This window comes from Nerophis ophidion, linkage group LG11, assembly GCF_033978795.1.
Source record: "Nerophis ophidion isolate RoL-2023_Sa linkage group LG11, RoL_Noph_v1.0, whole genome shotgun sequence".
Lineage (NCBI taxonomy): Eukaryota > Metazoa > Chordata > Actinopteri > Syngnathiformes > Syngnathidae > Nerophis > Nerophis ophidion.
The window spans coordinates 64,229,322-64,248,524 of record NC_084621.1 but is presented as its reverse complement, the minus strand read 5'-3'; the positions used below and the strand labels follow the sequence as shown (position 1 = coordinate 64,248,524).

The window sequence follows — 19,203 nt, the reverse complement described above, 5'->3', positions numbered from 1 at the left end:
AAATAAAGTTTATGTCTTTGTCTTTGTCGTGCATCCAACTGAATATGGGTTGAAAAGGATTTGCAAATCATTGTATTCTGTTTATATTTACATCTAACACAATTTCCCAACTCATATGGAAACAGGGTTTGTATATTTATATAGCGCTTTTCTCTAGTGACTCATAGTGCTTTACATAGTGAAACCCAATATCTAATTACATTTAAATTAGTGTGGGTGGCACTGGGAGCAGGTGGGTAAAGTGTCGTGCCCAAGGACACAACGGCAGTGACAAGGATGGCGGAAGCGGGAATCGAACCTGGAACCCTCAAGTTGCTGGCACGGCCACTCCACCAACCGAGCTATGCCGCCCTTAGCTTTAGTTACACATTAAATATAATTTTACCAAACGCCAAAGTGGTATAAAAGTGCCACCTACTTCTCAGCCCTGGTTTACTGTGGTGAAGTACAGGTGGTGCTTTTACAACACCACGCTTGACGGTTCACACGGTAAACATGAAAGGTGAAAGTGCACGAATAAAGCGCAAGTTAAGTCTGCAACGCTTTTTGTGATGATACTTGGGAGAACTCGAACTTTGCTTTTGTCATTAGACGGGTTGTTGTTGAATGGGGTTGGCTGAACAGGGGGTTTAGGCAAACATCCTCTCTTTCCTTTTAGTAACGATCAATCGCTGTCCTGGCTCTTACTCGCATGAATGAACGGTTACCAGGGCAACGCCATTGGACGACAGAGACCTGGAGGAGAGGTGAGAGATTTTAAGTGCAGCTGGGAGCCTGGTCCGATCTTGGTTAGTGGACACAAGTGTGGACGGTGTTTGTTTGTGCCTGGTTGTGAAACAGGACTAAAACAACAGTAGGCTGTTATGATGTTTGTGCACTAAGCCTATTTCATGTGTAGTAGATGTGTATTTACGCTGTGACCTGAATACATAGGGCATGAGTCACAAGTAAATATACCTTGTAGCTATGTTTCTCTTCAATCTCTCTGCTTCGCTGAGTTCATGTTGTGAGCGTGTCTTGGCAATGAACAAACCTTTTTTTTCAAACGACAAACCGGCTTCTTTACAGTGTTAGTATATTACAAAAAAAAAAAAGAATGTCTCTTAATTTTTATGTTCTTTTTCCCCAAAATTTAAGAACTTCCATCCATCCATTTTCTTCCGCTTATCCAAGGTCGGGTCGCGGGGGCAGCAGCCTAAGCAGGGAAGCCCAGCTCTTTGGGGGGCTCCCGAGGCGTTCCCAAGCCAGCCGGGAGACATAGTCTTCCCAACGTGTCCTTGGTCTTGCCCGTGGCCTCCTACCGGTCGGACGTGCTCTAAACACCTCCATCTGGAGCTATTGGGTGGCATCCTGACCAGTGTGATAGCAAAATTCCTTGTACTCGTTTTAATAGATGATGTTCTTTGAACTGGGTACCAAAAGTGGTTCATTGGGCTCAGGAATGTGACACTTAGCAAGAGATCTATTATCTGATCAAGCTCTGTCTCCTGTGTCTTTGATGTAACATGTGGACTATAGTTGACGTGGGCATGTGTTTTCCCTCTTCCTTACCCCCAACAGAGCTAAATTGTTCCCCTTTCCTGAGTGAACCCCCTCCTCTGGGCAAACGACACCCTCTCCCCTTCACAGGACTTTGGGTATTCATTCCACTGGTCCTACCGGTCGGACGTGCTCTAAACACCTCCATCTGGAGCTATTGGGTGGCATCCTGACCAGTGTGATAGCAAAATTACTTGTACTCGTTTTAATAGATGATGTTCTTTGAACCGGGTACCAAAAGTGGTTCGTTGGGCTCAGGAATGTGACACTTAGCAAGAGATCTATTATCTGATCAAGCTCTGTCTCCTGTGTCTTTGAAGTAACATGTGGAGTATAGTTGACGTGGGCATGTGTTTTCCCTCTTCCTTACCCCCAACAGAGCTAAATTGTTCCCCTTTCCTGAGTGAACCCCCTCCTCTGGGCAAACAACACCCTCTCCCCTTCACAGGACTTTGGGTATGCATTCCACTGGTCCTACCGGTCGGACGTGGTCTAAACACCTCCATCTGGAGCTATTGGGTGGCATCCTGACCAGTGTGATAGCAAAATTACTTGTACTCGTTTTAATAGATGATGTTCTTTGAACTGGGTACCAAAAGTGGTTTATTGGGCTCAGGAATGTGACACTTAGCAAGAGATCTATTATCTGATCAAGCTCTGTCTCCTGTGTCTTTGATGTAACATGTGGACTATAGTTGACGTGGGCATGTGTTTTCCCTCTTCCTTACCCCCAACAGAGCTAAATTATTCCCCTTTCCTGAGTGAACCCCCTCCTCTGGGCAACCGACACCCTCTCCCCTTCACAGGACTTTGGGTATTCATTCCACTGGTGTACTGTATGTAAATGAGCATGGAGGGTGGGACTTCTGAGAATGTATAATTGTCATGTCAAATTCTAAAGGGGTTAGAACAAGCTGGAACGAACGGATGTGTCGTTCTGGTTTGGTCTCGCTTTGCAAAGCTTGTTATTATTTGTTTGTTACTTTAATAAATCATTTTAAAGCTATTTGTCACTAAAGGATCGTCTTTAAGAAATTTCCACGACACCAGATGCCCGAACCACCTCATCTGGCTCCTCTCCATGTGGAGAAGCAGCGGCTTTACTTTGAGCTCCTCCCGGATGACAGAGCTTCTCACCCGATCTCTAAGGGAGAACCCCGTCACCCGTCCTTTCGGTCATAACCCAAAGCTCACTGTAGGTGAGGATGGGAACGTAGATGGACCGGTTAATTGAGAGCTTTGCCTTCCGGCTCAGCTCCTTCTTCACCACAACGGATCGATACAGCGTCCGCATGACTGAAGACGCCGCACCTTTCCGCGGAGGAAGCTCATTTCGGCCGCTTGTACCCGTGATCTATATATATTGGTATCGGTTAATATCGGAATCTGTAATTAAGAGTTGGACAATATTGGAATATCGGATATCGGCAAAAAAGCCATTGTCGGACATCTCTACTTTCATGTTTTTAGTAGATGTTGTGCCAGCAAGCCGGGAAGTTGGTCAACATAAAATTCCACAAGGTATGTAAAAATCCGAACTCAACCAAACAGTTGATACCTGCTTTCAACTTGGCTCTCAACAAACGGAAAGCAGCATCACTAGAAAGATTCAGCAAATGTGCATTTGCTCCGAGCATTTTCCATCTGAGGAGTGAGGATTATTCTGAATTTACCAGCTCAAGGAGAGCACAAGTGCTGAAAGATACACCCATCCCATCAGTCGGCATCATGGTCAAGTAAGGGTGTAACGGTACACAAACATTTCGGTTCGGTACGTACCTCGGTTAACAGGTAACGGTTCGGTTCATTTTCGGTACGGTAAGAAAACAACAAAATATAAATTTTTTGGTTATTTATTTACCAAATTTGTAAACAATGGCTTTATCCTTTTAACATTGGGAACACTATAATAATTCTGCTCACGTTAATCTGCCTCAAGTTGTTGCTTTGATTAAATAAAATGACAAAACCTTCCTTCTACATATAAAAAGTGCAACATTAAACAGTTTCAAGTCAACTCATCATGCTTAATTTATTACAGCATTTGGGAAGTTTGTAGTTGACTTTTATTATGCACACCCACACGCACACACAGCAAAATGAACGAACGTAACGCTAAAAGCTAATTAGCCTACACCTCAACTATGAGCGAGCAGAGCTGCAGTTTAAGTTTCTAGAAGGTCAACGGGCTCACAGTGATGTTTGTAATAGTTGTGACTGGGAAGTGTGTTTTATAATTTGGGGAGTGTACGATGTCCGCCGCTCACCTGCTAGACACATATCTGATCATCTTGACGCCGGAGCACTGACTCCATACTTTCTGAATACGCACTGCTGATTGGCTTTTTATTTAACCAATCAGATGGTTGTGTGGGCGGGACAATGCTGGATGCTCACTGCTCAGAGGCAAAAAGCAGAGCAGCTTGTTAAGACTTTAGCTTACAAACTTGTTCGATACACCCTTGTACCGAACCGAAACCCCCGTACCGAAACGGTTCAATACAAATACACGTACCGTTACACCCCTATGGTCAAGGTTGACATTGGGAGTGACTGTTTTATGTTCTCATTTGAAACTGTTTATCTTTGGCACCAAATAACGCTGCAAAGCTCTCACGATGTCTGCCATGACGACAACACAGAACGTGCTCTCGGTGTTCTTGTTGTCGACGGAAGTAGCGTTGGTGGCGATGCAATCTGTGAAATCCATGTGTCCAGGTACGACATTTTACGATAATGCTTAAAATGGCCAAAATACTGTAAGTATTATATGTTATCCTGAATGTACAGATTACTTACAGAATGTATATAAAACTATGTTGGAGGTTTTTAGAGGATTTTTAGAGGGCTTTATAGGCGGAATAGATCATATTCCTATTACTTGCATTGTTAGCCATCTCTTGCTCACAGTTTTGTTATGATCCGTTGTTCCGGATCATGTTTTGTTTAGTTTTTGACTACCTTAGTCCTGTTTCAGCACACCCGTTTTGTGGTTTGGTTACGATGGGTGCCGATTAGTTTCACCTGCCTCTGATTAGTGTTTTCAGATGCTCACCTGCTGCTGGGCACTAATCAGCGGGCTACTTATTTCTGTTTTTCGCCACACTCAGTCTGGCTGTCTTATTCGCTTCCTGCAACAGTTACATCACTGAATTTGTTTGATTCCTGAGCTAAGCTTCGCCTGTTTCTATGCTAAGCTTGCCGGAGTTTTCCTCGCCCTTATGTGGGTTCTTCCGAGGATGTCGTAGTCGTAGTGGTTTGTGCAGTCCTTTGAGACATTTGTGATTTAGGGCTATATAAATAAACATTGATTGATTGATTGATTGAAATTGCAACAAAGAAAACAGCAACAAAAGGCTTTGGCTCGGAAATGTGTGGCCGTAGTCCGTACTTGCCAACCCTCCCGGATTTTCCGGGAGACTCCCGAAATTCAGCGCCTCTCCCGAAAACCTCCCGGGACAAATTTTCTCCCGAAAATCTCCCGAAATTCAGGCAAAGCTGGAGGCCACGCCCCCTCCAGCTCCATGCGGACCTGAGTGACGTCCGCTTTCCCACAATATAAACAGCGTGTCTGCCCAATGACGTTATAACTGTAGAATGATCGAGGGCGAGTTCTCGGTTTCTTATGTGGGTTTATTGTTAGGCAGTTTCATTAACGTCCTCCCAGCACGGTAACAACACACAACAACAGCAGTCACGTTTTCGTCTACCGTAAAGCAGTTTGTCTGCCGTGAACAGCAATGTTGTGACACTCTTAAACAGGACAATACTGCCATCTACTGTACATGCACCACAACACCTCCAGGCAAATTCAACCCTTTACTAATACCCTCCTTCATTCACATCCCATCTCCCCGGATCATAAATAACCTAATGTAAATAATTGAATGTATTTCTAATGTATATAGTTGTTCTTGTGCTATCTGAACTCACTATGTTCTCTGCTCGTTGTACATATCATAAGACCTACACTGTTTCAATGTCCAATTCTCTGTTGATGCAATTGTTGATGACTGAAACATTGATATCAACCAAAGATCCTCATCCCACCCCCCGGATTGTAAATAAATATGGCTAAATAATTCAATGTATATACTATGATGATTAACTTGTGTGATGACTGTATTATGCTGATAGTATATATTTGTACCATGCATTTATTAACGTGGACCCCGACTTAAACAAGTTGAAAAACTTATTCGGGTGTTACCATTTAGTGGTCAATTGTACGGAATATGTACTGAACTGTGCAATCTACTAATAAAAGTTTCAATCAATCAATCATGCATGTGTGACAATAACATCTGCGGCTTTTAGAGAGTGCAGCTGTAAATATACTCCTCCCCTCTTAACCACGCCCCCACCTCCTGAAATCGGAGGTCTCAAGGTTGGCAAGTATGCCGTAGTCAGTAATGGATGTTGGAAAGAAACAGCAAGTCACTTATTGAAAGATCAAAAGCAAATATTTAAAGTAAAGCAGTACTTAAAGTAATATTTGCAGGATATTATCGTTGAAATAATTGTTATTATTATTCAATTCAAGTAGTTATGATTAAAAATGGTGCTGTTCGGCTCAATTGATCTGTGAGTTATTGTGCAACTAATAAAGCTAAACGACTAACAGAAACATGCTCAATGAATCTCCTATTGTGTGAATTTTCAGTTCAACCCAACTTGAAATGCTTTGTTTTACTAGTTTATACTGTAGTTGTCATGAAAGACACATAGTCTGTTCAAAGCAGGGTTTATGCAGATCACTTTCAGTCAAGTCTTGAGATACTACTTGAAAACACAATGTTGGGACTAAATATACAAGTGGGGCAAAAAAGTATTTAGTCAGCCACCGATTGTGCAAGTTCTCCCACTTAAAATGATGACAGAGGTCTGTAATTTTCATCATAGGTACACTTCAACTGTGAGAGACAGAATGTGAAAAGAAAATCCAGGAATTTTAAAGAATTTATTTGTAAATTACGGTGCAAAATAAGTATTTGGTCAACCATTCAAAGCTCTCACTGATGTAAGGATGTTTTGGCTCAAAATCTCACGATACATGGCCACATTCATTCTTTCCTTAACACGGATCAATCGTCCTGTCTCCTTAGCAGAAAAACAGCCCCAAAGCATGATGTTTCCACCCCCATGCTTCACAGTAGGTATGGTGTTTTTGGGATGCAACTCAGTATTCTTCTTCCTCCAAACACGACAAGTTGAGTTCATACCAAAAAGTTCTATTTTGGTTTCATCTGACCACATGACATTCTCCCAATCCTCTGCTGTATCATCCATGTATCCTTTTTGGTATAAACTCAACTCGTCGTGTTCGGAGGAAGAAGAATACTGAGTTGCATCCCAAGAACACCATAACTACTGTGAAGCATGGGGGTGGAAACATCATGATTTGGGGCTGTTTTTCTGCTAAGGGGACAGGACGATTGATCCGTGTTAAGGAAAGAATGAATGGGGCCATGTATCGTGAGATTTTGAGCCAAAACCTTCTTCCATCAGTGAGAACTTTGAATGGTTGACCAAATACTTATTTTCCACCATAATTTACAAATAAATTATTTAAAATTCCTGGATTTTCTTTTCACATTCTGTCTCTCACAGTTGAAGTGTACCTATGATGAAAATGACAGACCTCTGTCATCATTTTAAGTGGGAGAACTTGCACAATCGCTGGCTGACTAAATACTTTTTTGCCCCACTGTATTTCTAACATATGTCGCACTAATTGGCATCTTTTTAAATATGTGTTACTTTGTCTTTCCTGAAAGTGAACTGTAAGTAGCTGATGGGTGATGACTGATGGCTGTGGCATTGCTGAGAAGATAGGTTGGTAGGTTGTGAATGTTGGGGAGAAGGTTGAGTGGAAAGTGGAAGGCATACAGTAACACACGAGAATTCAGACAAACCAAATACTAACGAAACAAATGCAACATTTATAGCAGAGCAGCACAGATAAAGAGTGAAGTAACATACAAAGTGCAGCCATTAAAGCAAAAATAATGGATAACTGTTTCGACACTACTGGTCAAAAGCTTAAAAAGCAGGGGGAATTATGAAAGTATTCAGATTTTGGATTGTAACCACAATGAAAGTTGAGCCTACACAAAAATATTTCAAGGATTTTAAGTCAAGGCTATTCTTCATCGACTGAGCAAACGTTTAAGACCATAGCCTTAAAAAGTAACAATCTTCTAGCATATGTAAATTGGTTATGTGGAAATGTAGAGTTGGAGTGTTGTACTGTTGAAAGACCCCGGAGCTTCATCTTTAAGCTCTTTTCTCACAGGTGCCGTCTTATTCTTATTGGACTGCAGTCTGCATGAGTAAGGGTCTTAATGTAGGGTTTAGGATGAGTCTGTGTCTTCACAGACAATCCCGTCAGATCTGCAGGTTTAGCGCGGGTGAACAACGCTGCCTAACGGCCTCTAACCTCTGCAACAATTGATATCATGACCTTTTGTGTACCTCTAGCAGTCGGTCCATATAGATCACAGGTTGCAAGGTAAAGTCAGCTCTCGAGACCACAAACATCTTGACATAAATGGTCAAGTTTCAGTCGTTATCATTAACATGATGTGAATCAATACCTTTGATTCTTCTTGCTGTCTGCAGATATTTGACCACTTGCTCCTACTGTACATAAAGTTGCTTTGTACAGTTCCCCAAATGTGTAGTTCGTCCATTCATTGTTCGTATTATATTGCCATACTAGTAGCAATAGAGCAGGGGTCACCAACCTTTTTGAAACCAAGAGCCAATTCTTGGGTATTGATTAATGCGAAGGGCTACCAGTTTGATACACACTTAAATAAATTGCCAGAAATAGCCAATTTGCTCAATTTACCTTTAATAAATAAATATGTATATATAAATAAATTGTATTTCATTCCGTCGTACATTTTTTTTCCTTTTACGGAAGGTTTTTTGTAGAGAATAAATGATGAAAAAAACACTTATTTGAACGTTTTAAAAGAGGAGAAAACACGAAAAAAATGAAAATTAAATTTTGAAACATAGTTTATCTTCAATTTGGACTCTTTAAAAGTCAAAAGAAAAAAATGAAGAAAAAAAAAGCTAATTCGAATCTTTTTGAAAAAAAAAATGTATATTTTTTTCCTTATTAAGATTAATTTTAGAATTTTGATGACATGTTTTAAATAGGTTAACATTCAATCTGCACTTTGTTAGAATATATAACAAATTGGACCAAGCTATATTTCTAACAAAGACAAATAATTATTTCCTCTAGATTTACCAGAACAAAAATTTTAAAAGAAATTCAAAAGACTTTGAAATAAGATTAAAATTTGATTCTACAGATTTTCTAGATTTGCCAGAATATTTTTTTTTTATTTTAATCATAATAAATTTGAAGAAATCCATCCATCCATCCATCATCTTCCGCTTATCCGAGGTCGGGTCGCGGGGGCAACAGCCTAAGCAGGGAAGCCCAGACTTCCCTCTCCCCAGCCACTTCGTCTAGCTCTTCCCGGGGGATCCCGAGGCGTTCCCAGGCCAGCCGGGAGACATAGTCTTCCCAACGTGTCCTGGGTCTTCCCCGTGGCCTCCTACCGGTTGGACGTGCCCTAAACACCTCCCTAGGGAGGCGTTCGGGTGGCATCCTGACCAGATGCCCGAACCACCTCATCTGGCTCCTCTCGATGTGGAGAAGTTTGAAGAAATATTTCACAAATATTTTTCGTCGAAAAAACAGAAGCTAAAATGAAGAATTTAATTAAAATGTGAAGTGAAGTTTAGTGAATTATATTTATATAGCGCTTTTCTCTAGTGACTCAAAGCGCTTTTACATAGTGAAACCCAATATCTAAGTTACATTTAAACCAGTGTGGGTGGCACTGGGAGCAGGTGGGTAAAGTGTCTTGCCCAAGGACACAACGGCAGTGACTAGGATGACAGAAGCGGGAATCGAACCTGCAACTCTCAAGTTGCTGGCACGGCCACTCTACCAACCGAGCTTTACAATAAAACAAAAACAAAATACTTGAACATTGATTTAAATTGTCAGGAAGGAATTTAAAAGGTAAAAAGGTATATGTGTTTAAAAATCCTACAATCATTTTTAAGGTTGTATTTTTTCTCTAAAATTGTCTTTCGGAAAGTTATAAGAAGCAAAGTAAAAAAATAAAAAAAAGAATTTATTTAAACAAGTGAAGACCAAGTCTTCAAAATGTTTTCTTGGATTTTCAAATTCTATTTGAGTTTTGTCTCTCTTAGAGTTAAAAATGTTGAGCAAAGCGAGACCAGCTTGTTGGTAAATAAACACAATTTAAAAAATAGAGGCAGCTCACTGGTAAGTGCTGCTATTTGAGCTATTTTTAGAACAGGCCAGCGGCTGACTCATCTGGTCCTTACGGGCTACCTGGTGCCCGCGGGCACCGCGTTGGTGACCCCTGCAATAGAGCGTTACAAGAGAGAATACCTTCAAAGACAGAAACCCTGCCTTTGCCTTCAGGCACCACGGCAGTGTGAATATCTGACAAGCTGAAAGTGGCTTTCAAACCAGATTAAATGACAGATTTGACTTTTCAAAGCAACGGTCTTAAAATGTTAACAGTTTAAATACAGTTTTTATCAATTCAGGTTTCTTTGTCTATTTGCATTTTGGTGCTTTTCTTACAATCTTGACTACTTTTAATTTCCCCCCTTCATGTTCAGGATTGTATTTTCTTACCGACTCCTTTAACGATCACTTGAGTATAGCAATACACATGATTTATTTCACTAGTTCTACTCTTTTCTGTGTTTTTGTAGACCAGTCACACTGGCGTAGTGCGGCACTGCTATTATCGTAATGTGTTTTGACTCAAGACCGACTAGATACTGAGACTTACTCGGATCCTGCTGTGAATTCAATTTGATTATGGGGACATTGCATTAACTGTGTAAGCTACTCTTGCTCTCGAGGTATTAATACATTTGTTCTTGACATACTTTAAAAGTCCAAAAGGAAGACTCTCTTATGACCAGAATAAAAGGGGTCATCGTTGATTGGCTATTACTCAGAATAGCTGTGGTCGGAAAGTTTAAAGTAGCTTTTAGGGGACTGGGGAGTTCGCTAAAAATGACCTATTTTGAACTTTTTCTCGGTTGGTAGAGTGGCCGTGCCAGCAACTTGAGGGTTGCAGGTTCGATTCCCGCTTCCGCCATCCTAGTCACTGCCATTGTGTCCTTGGGCAAGACACGTTACCCACCTGCTCCCAGTGCCACCCACACTGGTTTGAATGTAACTTAGATATTGGGTTTCACTATGTAAAGCGCTTTGAGTCACTAGAGAAAAAGCGCTATATAAATATAATTCACTTCACTTCACAACTTCGACCTAGGCAAATTTGAGGTGTCCCAGTAGGCTCAAGACATTGAAACAACGTTGAGAACTTGTTGAATTAGGTGCTGACGTTGCGCAACTCAAACCTAACGTTGACACAATAGGCTTTTTGATTACTTTTAATCAATGGTGGATTCTGACGTTGATTCAATCATTGAATCTTGGTTATTTTTCAACCAATATTTTACAACAGAAATATAACATTGACACAGCATGCTTTTTGACGACTGTTATTCATTCAATTTCAGGTTGTGACGTTGATTTGATCATTAAAATTTGGTCATTTCCAAACCAAGATATTTGTGTCTGTATAAACAAATAGAACTATTTTACAATGTTGGTACAAAGTCAGTTTTAAAGGACATGTAGCGTATTTTCCATACCATAGGGCGCACTTTTGATGAATGCTCTATTTTTTATCTTTTTTCATATATTAGGCGCACCCGATTTATAAAACGCATTTAAGGACTCATATATATTTTTTTTAATTCAAAATTGAAAACACTTCCTTGTGGTCTACATAACATGTAATGGTGGTTCTTTGGTCAAATTGTTGCATAAATTATGTTTAACAGATGATCTTCAAGCCGCTTTCTGACAGTTGCTTCAAGATGCGCCGTTTTATAGGCGGTTTTATTTACGTGGCTCACTTCCGACCGCCTTCTCCCCGTTATCTTTGTTCTGGCCGTGTAGCGTGCAAGGACGGGAGTGGAAAAAGTGTCAAAAGATGGAGCTAACAGTTTTAATGACATTCAGAATTTACTTAAATCAATAACGGAGAAGCATCTTGTCATCCCAAAACAACCACACTGGAAATGTGTCCCGTGAAAAAAACGACTGACTGAAACTCTAATAACTAAAGTTCCTAAGGTGAACAATGTAAACTCACAACACCGGTATGTTTTAGTGCTTCCATGGTGAGTTACAGACAGATATAAGTAAGAACTTTACACTACTTTACATTAGAATGTCACATAACAAAAAGATAGAGAAAAAGAAGAAGCTTATCAAAAATGGCGTTGGTGTAAAGCAGGGGTGCCCATTACGTCGGTCGCGAGCTACCAGTCGACCGCGGGGGGTGTGTCAGTCGATCTCCAGCCAGGCTTTTAAAAAAAATAGACCTAAAAATTAGTGATCATCAATCTTCACCATGACGTCACTTAAATGACATTCACGGTACCGGAGGGTCTTGTGAGATGACGCTGGCTGCTGCAAGATCATTATTATGAAAATATGACCGAGAGGAAGGCGAGAAACACTTTTTATTTCAACAGACTCTCGCGCCGTACCTTCCGTCAAAACTCTAAAGGCCGACTGCACATTTCCTATCTTGACAATAAAAGCCCTGCTTCATGCTGCCTGCGCTAACTAAATACAGAGTCTCGGAAAACTGGCGTGCACAAGCGATCCCTCAGAAAGCTGGCGTGCACATCACTTGTGCACGCCAGCTTTCCGAGACTCTTATTTTGTTAGCGCAGGCAGCATGAAGCAGAGCTTTTATTGTGAAGATAGGAAATGTGCAGTCGGCCTTTAGAGTTTTGACGGAAGGGAAGGCGCGAAAGTCTGTTGAAATAAAAAGTGTTTCTCGCCTTCCTCTCTGTCATTTTTTCATAATAATGAACTGGCAGCAGCCAGCGTCATCTCACAAGACCCTCGGGTGCCGTGAATGTCAATCAAGCAAGCTACGGAATTTGCCGCCAATGTTTTTCTTGTAAAGTGTATGGAAGCTGGATGAATTAGATGCCAAAAACCAACCACTTTCATGTGGTATTGTACAGAAAGGACAACTTTTTTTCTCCTCCATTTGAAACTGTGGGCGTTATCATCATTACTGTCTGATTCCAATCAATGCAAGTCATCAGAATCAGGTAATACACCAACTTATATTCTTGTCTTTGTGAAAGAAAGACATCTATATGTGTTACACATGCTTGTATTATCATTAAACACATTTAACTTGTTTACAAAAATGTCTCTTTCATAAATAAATAAATATAAATGATATATATAAATGAGGTAGATCCCCTCGAGTTGGTCAATTGAAAAGTTGTTCGCCTGCAGAAAAAGTGTGGGCACCCCTGGTGTAAAGGCTCACAATTTTTCAGGATTTACGCGGATCCCAAATACAGATCAGCAGGTACCAGAAGGTATGAAAAGTTGCTTTTGCCTAAAACCACTCCTTAAAGCGGTGCGACTTCATAGCTTACCAAAGTTGCACTAGAACATGTCGATAGATTTTTGAGCGCCGTGTGTAATTTTCTATATTTTCAATGGAACATTTAAAATGTTGATGTTGTTTACTTGAGTCATATTGCCATCACAGTGCATCCTACACTTATCTCTTATGTTTGACTGCCATCTACTGGTCACAATTATCATTACACCATGTACTGAATAAAATAGCTTTGAGGTGGGCGAGCTCAACCAAACATATTCCTTACATTAGGCGCACCGGGTTATAGGGCGCACTGTTAAGTTTTTTGAGGGGAAAAAAATAACTTAAATTGCGCCTTAGTCTGGAAAATAAGTTGTATCAATGTCTTGTGCCTGCTGTGATAGTGTGTACGCACGGATTCAAGGTAAAGTATGATCAAACCTACACATTTTCTAGCTTCAGTAGTATTCATTCAGATATATTTTCCTCCATTTTATTTGTATTCTTTTTTATTTATCCGTCCATCCATCTTTTTTCTACTGCTTGTCACTTTCAGGGTCGCGGGGGGTTGCTGGAGCCTATCTCAGCTGCATTCGGGCGGAAGGCGGGGAACACCCTGGACAAGTCGCCACCTCATCACAGGGCACTTTTTTAAATGTATTTAGTCATTTATTTTACTCATTTACTCAGTGCAATTAACAGTGCATGGCCTAGTTTCTCTTGGTTATATTCTTATTTTTACTGTTATATTTTTATTCTTATTGTTGCTTTTTATTGTTATTCTTATATTTTCTCTTTAATTTCCATGTATACCCCTATTATTTACTTTTTAAATTCGATCTCAATTCTGTACTGGAAATAACATTTTCCTGAGGGAACTCTCCTGGTGGAATCAATATCTATCTATCTATCTATCTATCTATCTATCTATCTATCTATCTATCTATCTATCTATCTATCTATCTATCTATCTATCTATCTATCTATCTATCTATCTATCTATCTATCTATCTATCCATCTATCCATCCATCCATCCATCCATCCATCCATCCATCCATCCATCCATCCATCCATCCATCCATCCATCCATCCATCCATCCATCCATCCATCCATCCATCCATCCATCCATCTATCTGTATATGTTATTTTATTAATGCATTTATTTTTTTATCTACCTTTTACTTTAAAAACTGGAGAATAGTCGCTCCACTCTACTTTTTGTAAACGTGGACATGTGACTGAAGGTTTACATTTCTTATCAGGAGTCTAAAGTTAGAGGCTGCCACCCACTCTTTATTACCTGAGGTCAGTCTCTGAGATACTCCGCTGGTGCGAGTCGTCTTCTTTTTCCAGCGAATCTTCATGATGCGGTTCGTGCGTGTTTACTTTGTCCCCCGATCCCTTTCTCTGCCCCCGCACGACCCCCTCCTTATTGGCCCTTGTCCCATCCCCTCCGCCTCTCCCGCCCGCCTCTTCCTCTTCTAGTACTTCAACTAAATCCTCATCCCCCTCCCGAGACTGGCTCCTTGATCGCAAATGGCTGCAGATGGAGACAGAAGCGAGACAGCGGCACATGCACAGCAGAAAGAAAAAAAAAAACACAAACAAAGCATGAGAAAATGTCAACAAGTGGAGAAAGAAAGCCAAACACAGAAAAATATCGCAGCCAAGATCAAAAGCGGACTGATCAACAAACAACAACTGTGGACATGAAAGCAGACTTACAGCAAAGTCATGCAAAATAATTGTTTTCCTCTCAAGTGAGAAATGAAGACTGGGTTTGATGTTTCCGCAAATGTGAACAGACATGGACAAGATTCCCCCGCAGCTAAATATCGGCAGAGTTCAGCCATTTGGTTCCGGGTTTTTGGACAGCAGAGCCAAATCTGAACTCATCCAGGGGAGATTTTCCTTTAAAGGTAACTCTGTGCAAACAATTTCAATGCTGAAAAAGTCTGCACACGAAAGCATATATGGGAATTAATCCAAATTCAGCTGTGGGGTATTTGTCCATTTCTGGTTTCATAGTGAAACAAAGTGTATCGCTCATTAGAGACCATCCTACCGGATCTTGCGGTTTCCTTGCGGCCTTTCAGACTGGACAGACATGTAGCTCGTGCTGCTGAACCGAGAGGCACTACTGGTTCTCGACACAGCGGACACGTCGCTTACATCACTGTCCGATGACTTGGCGGACAGGTTATCTGAGCCCCGTGGATCTCTGCCGGAACGCTAAAGCCAAGACAAAGACGGTATAAAAAAAAAAGCATATGGTCAACTTTGTAACAGTGTTCATTCAGTTTGTACACAATGCACATTAACAAATACAGTACATACCTACTACGCCCCCCCAACCCCCCGTGCGTTGGTAAGGTGGGCGGGGTTTGGTGCTAGCGGGGTGTATAATATAGTCGGGACACTCATGGATGCAAAGGATTCTGGGTATTTGTTGTGTTGTGTTCATGTTGTGTTACTGTGAGGATGTTCTCCCGAAATGTGTTTGTCATTCTTGTTTGGTGTGGCTTCACAGCGTGGCGCGTATTAGTAAGAGTGTTAAAATTGTTTATATCACAACCATCAGCGTACTCTGTGTCACCCAGTATTGCCTTTCAATCTTGGACGTGTAACTGCGGAAGCTGCACACATGTTGCTGGACTAGCAAACAGTTTGTACATATTGTTGAAGGTGTCAAAGGCAATAGCTTTGTAGCACGACCTTAATCACGTTATCTGAATAAGCACCAGCAAACAGTCGCGAGAATGTTAGCGGCTGTCATTATCTTCTATTCTCTTTGAAACGGGTAAAATGTGATCTATGTGTGGAAAAAACAGGCGACCCCTGATATATAACAACAGGCAGGTGGCGGGCGGTTGCGGTGTTGATAAAATGTTGGTTCGGGTGGATGGCGAGTGGATAACAAATTTAGTGATGCGGTTGCGGATGATATAATTGCCTATCCGCGCATCTCTAATACCTACACACTCAAAGTTCGTACATTCACACGCACTTTAACTGTACAAACGTACTTATACACATACTGTACATATTAGGGGTGTAACGGTACACTAAAATTTCGGTTCGGTACATACGTCGGTTTAGAGGTCACGGTTCGGTTCATTTTCGGTACAGTAAGAAAACTACAAAATATAAATTGTTTTGGTTATTTATTTACCAAATTTGTAAACAATGGCATAACATACATATCTCGCTGCTGTGTTGGATCCGCTTTGGACTGGACTCTCGCGGTTGTGTTGGATCCATTATGGATTGAACTTTCACAGTATCATGTTAGACCCGTTAGACATCCATTGCTTTCGTCCTCTCCAAGGTTCTCATAGTCATCATTGTCCCACTGGGTGTGAGTTTTCCTTGCTCTTATGTGGGCCTACCGAGAATGTAGTAGTGGTTTGTGTTGTGGTTTGTGCAACCCTTTGAGACACTAGTGATTTAGGGCTATATAAGTAAACATTGATTGATATATTGATGATATACACACAGGGTCCATTGCCAAGGTTAATGTGGTCAACATATATAAAATAAAAACTAACTAAGATAAGGCTCAGAATGGTTTCTTAACAAAACCTTTCTACATATAAAGTGCTTTTTTTGATTGATTAATTGAGACTTTTACAGTATTAACCTGGCTAACATGGCAGTAAGAGGATATATGGGCTCATTGTTCTTCCACCATAGAAGTAGGTCAAAATCTACTTTTTAATGCAATATGGAGTTAAATCTGCTGCTATAAAAATATTTGTTATTGCTTTAGCCCTGCCTGACTCGCCGAGGAGAGGCTGCTTGAATACGTTGGTGATGCTTCAAATGGGTTAGCATGTGTTTTGAGAGTAGCGTATGTGTGTGTCTGGCCCGTTAATATGTGACAGCATGTGATGTCAGTGAGTGTGTGGGCGAGCGAGGTGAGGGAGCTTAGCAGGAGTGGCTGGTGTTTTGTTGGACTGGATGTGTGCAAGACCTCAATAAAGCCACGATTTGCAACTAATCGCCGGACTCTTTATTCACCCTGGAGTCCGGAGCTGTGGAGACCCACTGCCGGGTAAAGTGAAGGGTTTTGCCCCCGAGAATACATCAGCCCTGGAGGAGTGTGTCCCCTGCGCTGCTCGACTACGGGCTGGGAGCCGGAATGAGGAAAGGTGCAACACATGTTTGACGTGTTGTCAGAAGCAGCTGCTGAACAATATCGGCAAACCTCCGTCCTCCATTGTTGTATCACGCAGCCAAAGTGTTCCCAAATGGGAGATCTTAATGAGGCAGGAGGGTCTTCCAGCTCTGGCTTTTATATGTTGTCCTAGCCCGGTCGCTGCTAGCATGTGTACTCATTCGGTACACCTCTGAACCAAACCGAAACCCCCATACCGAAATGGTTCAATACAAATAAATACACGTACCATTACACCCCTAGTACATATACATTCACTGTACAAACATACATATATACATACTGTACATATACAAGTACATATTCATACATATACTCATGCATATAATCACGTTTCATCAAACATATATTATTAACGTTGTTGCCCTGGGGGAAACTGGGTAACACACGGCACACTGACAAAGCTTAACCTATTGTTACTATAACAATATAAAAGATTAATACAGATTGCTTCTCTTTCTTCTCCATTTGTCTGCTTTCTTTTGTATTTCAAGTTATCATTACATATAAGTATTGTTACATATGAACATTCGTATTGTTGATAATAGAGGTAATTATAGTTATTATTCATTATCAATAGTGCTATTTCTATTGGTATTTGTATTGTTCCATTTGTAGTGTAATAATGCTCATTGTCATTTCTGTGTTATTAGTTTTTATTTCACTAACTCCTTTTTTATTATCACTTTTACCATCATATTTGTACATATTCCATTCACTGATGCTGTTCTGTTTTTGTTGTTATTTTTATTGTTGTTGTCTCTCTGTCTTATCCCCCTTTTGTCCCCGCAATTTCCCCCTCTGTCTTCCTTTTTTCTCTCTCTATCTCCTCCTGCTCTGGCCCGGCTGCGCCAAATATTAATATAAATGCATTTAATAAAGTCAAATACAAATAAGGCAACAAGAGTAGTATCCCACACTTCTCTTTTGTCAAGTAAATCAGTACAGCCGATACGGGCATCTACATCAACAATATGATATGTCTGAGTAGCAGGACAGGACAAAAAATAAATAAAACAAAAATTAATACAAAAAAAACCCAACAATTTTGTATGATATCTGAACCATTTCTGGTATGCTGAGGAATAACAAAAATAAGAAGGGGCGGCGCTCACAAGTCTTCTTTGGCAACTCTGAACATTGTTCCAGTACAGCTGTTACGGGCATCTATATCAATAATATGATTTGCCTGAGTAGCTGGACAGGACAAAAAAAAAAAAAAAAAATTGGCCCTGTAATGAGGTGGCGACTTGTCCAGGGTGTACCCTGCCTTCCGCCCGATTGTAGCTGAGATATGCGCCAGCGCCCCCCGCGACCCCGAAAGGGAATAAGCGGTAGAAAATGGATGGATGGATAATACAAAAAAAAAACAATTTTGTATGATATCTGAACCATTTCTGGTATGCTGAGGCATAACAAAAATAAGAAGAGGTGGCACTCCCGAGTCTTGTTTGGCAACTCTGACCATGGTTTAGTCAGTGGCACTTCCGAGAAGGATATTATTCAACAGACAAGGATAACCCATAAGCTCATCAGCTTTTTACAGCCAACAGAGCACACTCGCTGCCTGTAGTGTGAGAGTTTTTCATAACACAGACTTTAAAAGGAAAGCCTCGCAGCCACGCTTGTGTTCATCCCAGACCGTGGAGCAAGACAGCAAGGCTCCGGCCAAGCTTTAGAGTAGTAAACACTTAACTCTGCAAACTCTCAATGCCACATTCCTTGACTTTAATAGAACTGAAGAGCTAGTTCAACACAATAGCTAAAGAACACAGAGTTTGTCTTTTAGCTTCAATGTGTATCTTAGATGAAGGCCCAACAAAAATGCACCTTGTCTAAAAGTGGAGGTGTACAGTACATTTCCTGCACAAGTGCCATACAGACATTGCTCAAAAATATTTTTCCCATTTTTAAAAATTATATTCCACATGTTTTTGGCCAAAATCAAGTGTTTAATTAACGTCAATGTATATGT

At 40.8% G+C, this 19,203-nt stretch overlaps 1 protein-coding gene across 30 annotated transcripts in view; it reads right to left on the bottom strand.

The window, feature by feature from the left end:
* rims2a (regulating synaptic membrane exocytosis 2a) overlaps positions 1-19,203 on the bottom strand; it is a 469,036-nt gene that overhangs the window by 60,105 nt on the left and 389,728 nt on the right. For 27 of the 30 annotated variants that reach the window (XM_061916464.1, XM_061916454.1, XM_061916457.1 and 24 more), the window contains 2 exons: positions 15,117-15,283; positions 14,352-14,591 (listed from right to left, as the gene is read on the bottom strand). In XM_061916464.1, the coding sequence (XP_061772448.1) occupies positions 14,352-14,591; positions 15,117-15,283 (407 nt within the window). Of the gene's footprint in view, positions 1-14,351; positions 14,592-15,116; positions 15,284-19,203 lie in introns of those variants that run through there. The other 3 variants (XM_061916470.1, XM_061916473.1, XM_061916486.1) reach the window with 2 other exon arrangements.